Raw genomic sequence first — 10000 nt, forward strand, 5'->3', positions numbered from 1 at the left:
CAGGTTTGATAGCAAATTATGCAATATTTTTTTTTATTTTTAATTTTAAAAAAGATTTAAAGAAAATCCACGAAATTTTACTTACTTCGATTATAAAAAATATATATAAATTCTAAAAAAATTACTTACCTATAAAAACTACTATTCAGTGGGTATTTCCGTTGTTCATTGTTTAGAATTTATCCATATTTATACTAATATTTCATGTCCTTTTTAAAGTAAAATACTTTTTTAAACAAGGATTGAAAAAAAAAAAAACGCGAACTCAGATTTTTTTAACTGTTCAAATAAAGGGAGACAAACGTCTGTCTGATTTTATTCGCCTTTATCTTCCGGTGGCTTTCAAGGGACATAATTAATATCTCTTTCTATTGCGTGCTGTAAACCAAAATTAGTATTTTGGTGCCTCCGTAGTTAGAAAATGAACACATTCACTTATAAGTTTTTGCCTTTATGAAAAAACCCACCCGACCGATCTTTTTTTATTCTCTTAAAGAAATACATGAATTTTTGATTTAATATATTTTAATTCTTTTTTATCGAGTGATTTTTTTTAATATCTAAAGAAAGAAAACATTGAATGATATAGAAAAAATTGTCGTCAGCGTCCAATATGTACATGACAATCTAAGCATAACATATGCTTCCACTTAAGAAAAAAAATCAACGTGGTTTAAAAAAAAAAGGCTTTTTGCACTTAGACTTTACAGGTAAATGTCCAAAAAACATTTTTTTTGTTTTAAATTAGAATATTTTATTTGTTGATCTTTTATCTTCAATTTTTGATATAAAAAACTTTGGTGAGTAAATTAATTATCAAAATTTTAATAGACATTTCAAAATGGGGAGGGGGTGAATTAAAAAAAAACGTTTGTCTAAAATATTATATTTAGTTCATTTGAAAGAGCATAGAATTCCACATTGACCCTGAAAATATCGTAAAACATTAACCAATAGAAAAATTTTGATAGATTTTTAAAGTTTAAAAATTGAAAAAAAAATTAACTCGTAAAATTCAATTGATTTCATTACGTAAAAAAATGGCTGCATGAAGGCGCGCCGGCACTTTGTAAACACTGTTTTTTTTTTTTTTTAAATAAAATGTATTTCTATTATTTTTTTTAAACAACTTTAATAGTTTATTTTGGAAGTATATTCCATAAAGAAAATAAACAACCCACTTTAAACAGAGAAATTGCGAGTTTTTAATATTTTATTCGCAGTTTTGTGTTAGGGGTGTCAAAAATTCCTACAAAAATTCTGATACACCTATTGTTTCAGTGGATTTACTTCTAGGAAACCAAACTACACTGCCATAATATATAATATATATATATATATGTATGTGTGTGTGTGTGTGTCTTTACATAAGCAGTAGTTTGTTGCTACACAGTCATGAGCATGTTTAGCCCTAGATTTAGAACCTAATCCCCTCAACCCTCAAGCTCTAACACCAACACGAAAATGAAAAGTCACCGATAAATAAGTAAATAAACAGATACGAGAATGAATAAACTAACAAATTCGCACCCAATTCAACCCTGTTCTTCACACTCATGATAAAAAATATGATTAAAAATAAAATTTAAATAAAAATAAAGCATAAAAGCCTTCTTTTGCTGAGGATAGATTTTCGCTCTTCATTTAGAATTCCGTTTTCGAAAATAAGGGTTGTTGCCTGGTGAGGTCTCTAGTTAGTAAATACTAGTAGACCGAAACATGATCATGACTGTGTAGCAACAATGTAAAGACAAATGTAACCTGCTCTACTTCTGTATTGAGCACTCTTGTATGGACCTCGTTATATTTCACTGGTTACCCTACCTTTGGAAAATAGCAACACTCTTTATCTGTGCCTAAACCTAAACGTAGATTCCATGAACAAAGCTTCTTTCTTAGAACTGCACGCCTGTGGAATTGTCTTCCGTTTTCCTGCTTTCCGGCTGACTACAATATAGTTGTCTTCAAGTCTAACGTAAATAAGTTCTTGATGAGCCGTTCCATATAAGTTATCAAATTTAACAAATTTTCATTACTAATGATAGTTATATTGTCCAATTTCTACTGTACACTCTTTAACCCTTATCCTTGAGTGGCCTCTTGGCCTTGATAATGTGTTGATACCTATGAAAAAAAAAAAGAAAAACTCCAATGTGAACAAGTTCTAATTGAATCGTCCCCCTAAGTAATCCAAGTTACAAATTCCTACTGTTTACTATGCTAAAATCACAATGACTAATGTATACCTATTAACCCTTATCCTCGAGTGGCCTCTGGGCCTTGATAAGTGGTGACATCCATGTAAAAAAAAACCTCAAATGATTATATATATATATATACATATATATATATATATATATATATATATATATATATATGAGAGAGAGAGAGAGAGATTTCAAAACAATCGGAACCGATAATTGTATGGGAATCGAAGATTTGGAAGAAAATCGGGGAAAATATTGGAATCGTCCCATCACTATTAAATACGCCATATTGTTTTGTCCCACCTTCCATCGAAGGTCACGGAAGAGAATTTCACCCTATCAGCCCTAGTGCGCACCTTCACGCAATGTTCGAACATTGGAATTGACGTCGAGACAGAGCAAAGACTTTGTTCGCGTGCAAGACTTTCATACACCATACATAACGAACGTTTCTTCTGAAAATTCTTAATGAGTTTTCTTCAACACTTATGACGTCGTTTCTTTTTAGATACGTCATAAAGATTGGAAGAATAAAAGTTGCTCATGACATGTTTGTTTCTTTGAACCGCCTCCCCACGAGGGTCGCGATTGCTACAAGTTCGGTTTGTGTTAAACTGAACGGATGTCGTTGTTCGCGCCTTTTCGGTTTTTATGATTTGCCTTCGCTTCTCCCATAACACTCGATCGTTTAAAAAATAACCACACACACACACACACACACACACACACACACACACACACACACACACACACACACACACAAAAAAAAAAAAAAAAATCAAACAAATAAAAAATCAAAGACAAAACAAAACAAAAGAATAAAAAACAAAACAAAACAAACAAAACAAACAAAAAACAAAAGAAAAAAACAAAACAAGAAAATACAAAACAAAAACAAAAATTAAAAACAAAACAAAACGACGCCCCCCCCCAATAAAAACAAAACAAAACAAACAAACGCAAAAAAAAAAAAAAAAAAAAAATGATCATTCGGTTATTTTGGATTTGGAGATTTGATTTTCCCACTAAAAGAATCGCCCCAAAAAGAAGAATCTTCGTTCGTTGGTAACATTTTTTTTTCAACCTTTTTTCATCCTCATTAAGTGCAGTATTTTGACACAGATAGTGTTACGAATAGTTAGTATTACGAATAGTTGTTATTACAAATAGTTGTTATTACAAATAGTTGGTATTACGAATAGTTGGTATTACAAATAGTTGATATTACAAATAGTTGGTATTACAAATAGTTGTTATTACAAATAGTTGGTATTACGAATAGTTGGTATTACAAATAGTTGGTATTACGAATAGTTGGTATTACAAATAGTTGTTATTACAAATAGTTGTTATTACGAATAGTTGTTATTACGAATAGTTGTTATTACAAATAGTTGTTATTACAAATAGTTGTTATTACGAATAGTTGTTATTACAAATAGTTGTTATTACGAATAGTTGTTATTACAAATAGTTGGTATTACGAATAGTTGGTATTACGAATAGTTAGTATTACGAATAGTTGGTATTACAAATAATTAGTATTACATATAGTTACTATTACAAACAGTTACTATTACAAATAGTTACTATTACAAATAGTTAGTATTACAAATAGCTAGTATTACAGATCGTTAATATTACAGATAATATTAAAATAATTAGTATTAGATAAAATTAGTATTACATAGAATTAGTACATCGCTGAAATACCGCAAATTAAATAAATTAACAGTGAAATTCGCACAAATAAATTACCTACATCTTACTTGCCAAACAAAAGAAAAATTAGCGAATAGTTTTAGTCTGTTTTTTTATATATTTTTTTTTGGGGGGGGGGGGTGATTTATCGTCGAATTATAAAGGTTTCCTTTTAGAGGATTTGTGGAAGATTTATTTACTGCTTTTCATTAACTGAAAATTATATTTTTTATTCTATCTTATTTGAATTTGGAATCGAATTGTTGTACCAAAATTTCAAGCTCCTTTTTTATTATTATAAACATTTTTATAATGTTCACACAAATATTACACATATTTATGAATTGAGATTTTGTTTGCTTGGTTTATTGTATATTTATATATAAAAAACAAAACAAGATTTGAACTTAAAAACAAAAATTGATGAAATCTCTTTCAATTTTTATGAGAATCAATAAGTTTTTGCAATTGTTGTATAATTATATTTCGTTGTCATTCTATTAGGTTGCCGAAATACCTTGTAAAAGCATCAACATCATAAATAAATTATAGATCCACTGTAATGCGAACCCCCCTGAATCGTTATGTTAAGAATTACGTTGACTATTTCCGACAGGAATGTGTGTTGAATTAATACGGTTGTTTGAATAGCAATGTTTTATCAAAGATTAACATGTAGAGAAGGTATATTATGTCTGTCCTTAATGAAATGTGGGTGATCGGCTCCAAGCGGTTTAGCATCAAATCTGTAACGGTTTTCTTTTTCTTTAATGCTTTTCATTGCTGAAAACTATATATTTTCTTCTATCTATTTAATTTTAATTTTTTGTTAAAAAAATTGCAACTCTTTTTTCATTAGTAGCATGTTCTACTGCCCGAACAAGTATTAAAAAAAGAATAGAGATTAGTTTTTGTTTGCTTTATAGTGTGGGGTGATCGGCTCCCAGCCGTTTAGTGTTAAATCTATAACGGTTTCTATTTAGAGGATTTGTTGAAGATTTTTTTTTTAATCTTTTGTGTGTGATCGGCTCCCAGCCGTTTAGTGGTAAAGTTATAACGGTTTTTTTTTAGAGGATTTGTTGAAGATTTGTTGCTTTTTGTTTTGTTTTTTAAAATCTTTTGTGGGTGGTCGACTCCCAGCCGTTTAGCGCCAAATCTATAACGATTTCTTTTTTAAGAGATTTAGTGGAGATTTTTTAACGCTTTTCATTTTGCTGAAACTTATTAATTTTATTTGAACTTGAAATCAATTCTTGCAGAAAAAAATTGCAACTATATATTTTCTGGTTTTCGTATATGTATTGCAGATAGTTAAACGTTTCGGATAGTATTATAGATAGAGTTATAGATTTACAGTATATGTTAGACATTTAGTTTGTGTTTTATTTGTTTTTGATTTATTATTTTTGTATCTGTAGATAAGAGAAACAAGACTTTAACTTGAATGCAAAGTTGCGGAAATGTCACAGAGAAATATAAGAATAGTTGAAGATGAAAATGAAGATGTCGCAATTATTGTAGGAGGCAGAATGTCTAGCGAAATGCAAGCAATGCAAGGCGCGTGTTCTGACGCAGAAGGAGAAGAAGGAGGAGAAAAGGGAAATAAAGAGATCGTTCTAGATGTAGAAGACGAGGAAAGAAAATGGGGAGAAGAAGAAGAAGAAGAAGAAGAAGAAGAAGAAGAAGAAAGAGAAGAAACAAAACCGGTAGTTTTAGAGATAGGCGAAGAAAACCTTCGTCCGGAAAATGTGTCTCAGACACCTGAAAACTCAACTCAGAGGTTATGCGCGCATTTGATTATCTTTACTTTTATCATCGTGTTAATTTGCTTTTCTGTCTACATGAAGTATTCTCCTGACTAACGGCTCTACCCTAAACAACGATTCCCTTGTTTCCATGAAAAAAAATCAATTTGTAGATAACTACTCTACAATAGCAATAGCTTGTAAAAGAAATATGATTACTAAGCAAACGTACACTGACTCCTATGAGAATCTCGAACCGGAAAACTACCCTACCCAAAACAACAGTTCTCTTGTTACCACGAAAAACTAAATATTAACTCTGCATAATCATATTTCGTGGTAAGTTTACTAATTTGCCGAAATAGCTTGTAAATAACTGCTCTATCAGACGTCGGTTCTGTTGTTACCACGAAAAGACTAAATATTCACTCTGCATAATCATATTTCATGATAATTTTTCTACCAATTTGCCGAAATAACTTATAAAAGAAATACGATCACTAATCAAATATGGACTGGCTGCGATGAGAATCTCGAACTGGAATAACTGCCCTACCCTAAACAAAGGTTCTCCTGATTCCATGAAAGACTAAATATTAACTTTGTATAATCATATTTCATGGTAATTTTTCTACCAATTTGCCGAAATAACTTGTAAAAGAAATACAAGCACCAACCAAATGTGGACTGATTGCGATAAGAATCTGAAACCGAAATAACTGCTCTATCAGAAACGGCAATTCAATTGTTGTCATGAAAGACTAAATATTCACTCTGTATTATCATATTTCATGGTAATTTTTCTACCAATTTGCCGAAATAGCTTGTAAAAAATATGAGCCCTAACCAAATATGAACTGACTTCGATAAGAATCGGACCGGAATAACTGCCTACCCTAAACAACGGTTCTATTGTTGCCATGCAAGACTGAATATTAACTCTGCATAATCATATTTTATGGTAATTTTTCTACCAATTTGCCGAAATAGCTTTTAAAGGGAACACGATAACTAACCAAACGCGGACTGACTGCGATGAGAATCTCGAACTGGAATAATTGCTCTACCAAAAAACGGCGGTTCTGTAGTTGCCATGAAAAGATTAAATATTCACTCTGTGTAATCATATTTTTTGGTAATTTAAAAAAAAAAGACTTGTGATTGAAGTTATTGTTGGCACGCATTATTTTTTAAATGCGACATTGTTTTGCGAGTGCAATAATAAATGAACAAACCCATCTTTTATTGAATAAAAAAAACAAAACAAAAAACAAACAAGCAAACAAACAAGGACCCCCCCCCCAAAAAAAAAATGAACAAATGTCTATATATCAGACAAGCACCTGATGACCGGAGCGAGCGTGTTACTCTTAATCTTTATAAAATTCATGACTAGTCAAATATTTGGAAGATAAAAAAGTGCTTGTTAAGATAGAGTCGACGGATCGATTTTTTAAAGCCAAAATAACAGTAATTGTTAAGTCGAAAATAGTAATAAATCCAAAAATTACGAAAATTCATCGAGTATAACAACTGCTGTTGTGCTTTTAGTAAAAAAAAAAGTCTATCGCTATTGGCTACAATAAAACGCCACCATTAAAGTAACGAAAAGGGAGATAAGTACGTCCCCTGTATCTGCAATCTTCAAGGGGTTCTACATCTAGGAAAAATGCGTAAAATTTACTTTTTAACTGTAAATAATTTTCTACCCGATGAATTTGCGTAATTATTTAAATATATTACTATTTTCGACATGACAAGTAAGTACTGTTGTTTTCGCTTTAAAAAAAACTTTTTTTTTTAAATCGATCTGTCTACTTCATCTTAAAAAGCACAAATAAAACATTTTTAAAACAAAATAAATTAAATTGATTTGTAACTGAGTTTTGTTTTCATTTGAAAATGACCCTTGGCATAACGGATAATTACGATAGTCAAATTCAGTTGAGGAACACACACATTTAATATGTAAACACAATAAGGCCGTCTTATTTACACAGTTTTTTTTTCTTACTGTAATTTTGTCTCTTTGCCAATATCCAAGGTTCTCCTGTAGCAGATGTCTACCTGATTTTACTCTCGCTTTTTCTTGCTAACATGCCCCTAATCTGATTTGGTAGCCGCAGCCCGACATCAGTGAACTATTTCTTTTTTTTTTTTTTTTTGTTAATCAAAACGGTAATTAACAATGTTTTGGGTTTGTATTAGCACACACATAGATTCGAAAAAGTTGTCAGAAACAAATATATAAGAAATAAATGTTACCAAAGGCAAGATAAGTTACTTTTCTACCTAACTGGATAATTTTTTTAATGTTTTTATTTAATGTAAAATGTTTATTCGGCTCGAAAAACATACGGTAAGTTTGGGAAAATGAGTTAAAAATGAAAAACTATACAAAATACTGTTAGAAACCCCGGCTTTAGGTAAGATTGAAACTGTTCTTCACACAATGCTCAGCTGGAACTGTAGAGATACAACGTCCCACAGGCCCATCGCACAGTGGATAGAGATATTGAATCAACAGTTCCAGGTGAGCATTGCCTGAACATGCTGGTTTCAATCCTACCCAAAGTTGGCGAGAGGCTTAGTTGGTCAAAACATGGTGAGACGACAACAACTATGGAAGGCAGTAATTGCTGAGAATGCTGTTAGGAAATTCAGGGTTCCTAACCCGTCGCGGTTACCACCTGATGATGGCCAGAGAAATAGTTGGTCGAAACGTCGAGCAACAACAACTAAAAGATGGAGATATTAGTCCGCAAATAAATAAATGGATAAATAATAATATAGATATATTTTTTATTTTCAATTTTTTTACTTTCTTCAAACTCCAAATATTAGAGGCAACCAGTATTTGAAGTATTTCTGCTCGCTCGCCATCACATGGCCCTAATCTGTTATAGAGTTAAAAATCATCAAAATATTTAATTTTATTTATTTATGCATTTTGCATTAAAATTTGCGGAGTTTTTAGTATCATTTTTTTTTATCAAAAAATGCCTTTGAAATTTATCTTTTTATTTGCACGTTCAGTGTATTTATTAAAATATCATATAAAAGAGCAAATGTCTGTTTGTACGTTTAACTAAAACTTGAAAAATACACCACAAAAATACACAGTATTATTTCATCAGTGTAACCTTGGATGTATAATATCTAAAATTAAAAAAAAGATTCATTATTTTAAAAGTCAAATGGACATTTTTATAAAGTAATCTTACCAAGGCGTACCTCTTAATGTTAGTGTGTTTCCGCTCACCAACTGAAGGGAGGTAACTCTGATTAAATTATGTTGAATCTATTCTATGAAAGAAATTTTTCTGTGTGTATGTGTGTTTGTATGTCAAGCTGAAAATCAAAAACTACAAAACAAACATGTGATATGATCGACCCGGAAGGAGGTTGGGCTCACCAAGGCGAGGGCGAAAATAAATGATTGTGTTATATGTCAACAACAATACCACTTTAAAGGTTAAGTGAAAACATATGCAAATAATGCGAATGCCTATATTAGAGAATGAATGTTTACACCTCGAGTGTGACCCCGAAGGTCTGATAAACAGCTCGCAACCTTTGCAGGTGCAATTGTGTGGGAATTCTAAAAAGAGACCAATTTAGACATGACAGAAGTAACACTGTCATAGTTGATTGGTTGGGGGAAGCACCCCATGTTACCCTGCCCTGCTCTATAAAATCATGTGCAGAGCCGAAAAACGTCCGTCAGTCAGTTAGAGCAAGACCGCCTTAAAAGACAAGATGGCCGGTGGACAAAAATAATTTAATCTGCTGACGTCATCACGGATAGTCCTTACCGGTGACACCGGTAGTCACCGGTAGGCACTCGTAACGTCTTGAAGTCAGTGTAATATTTCTTTTTTTTTATTAAAATGCCTTCACGGTGCATCGTTCCAAATTGCTGAGGAAATTATCGTAAAGGACCAAAAAGTGACAGTATTTTCATTTCCGAAAGATAAAGAATTATAATGCAGTAAAAAAAAAAGATTTTGCACCATCTCCATTCAGCAAAGTAAGTTTTAACGTGCCCCCCTGTATTTAACACGATGTAACTATAATTTAATTCAATATTACCATCCTAAATTTTTTACCATTCAAAAGAAGAAGCTTCAAATAAATTGCTAATATTAAAAAAAAAATTTTTACAGCATACAAAACTAATGAAAATTTTTTTACAGCATACAAAACTAATGAAAATGCGAGACAACATCGACTCTTTAAAACACGTTCTTTTGAAGAGACGATTTTTTTAAGCTGTTGACACACATGTTTTAAAAATCTAGCAAAAATTAATTTTCCTGAAATTTTTCAATATTTAAAAATAAATTA

At 31.3% G+C, this 10000-nt stretch overlaps 1 protein-coding gene across 2 annotated transcripts; it reads left to right on the plus strand.

Annotated features, from left to right (window-relative positions):
- The first annotated feature begins 2721 nt into the window (after positions 1-2721).
- LOC145263230 (uncharacterized) lies at positions 2722-7538 on the plus strand. Of its 2 annotated transcripts, none has more exons than XM_080120316.1 (2): positions 2722-3268; positions 5327-7538. In XM_080120316.1, exon 2 carries the CDS (start codon positions 5369-5371, stop codon positions 5768-5770), a length of 402 nt encoding a protein of 133 aa, XP_079976442.1. In that variant the 5' UTR covers positions 2722-3268; positions 5327-5368; the 3' UTR covers positions 5771-7538. The 2 variants fall into 2 exon arrangements, with proteins under 2 accessions (XP_079976442.1, XP_079976441.1); XM_080120315.1 differs by having other exon boundaries at positions 2724-3272; positions 5327-7537.
- Positions 7539-10000: the final 2462 nt, after the last annotated feature.

Source organism: Euprymna scolopes, chromosome 38 (genome assembly GCF_053919585.1).
Source record: "Euprymna scolopes isolate OS-2025 chromosome 38, ASM5391958v1, whole genome shotgun sequence".
In the NCBI taxonomy this organism is placed as follows: domain Eukaryota; kingdom Metazoa; phylum Mollusca; class Cephalopoda; order Sepiida; family Sepiolidae; genus Euprymna; species Euprymna scolopes.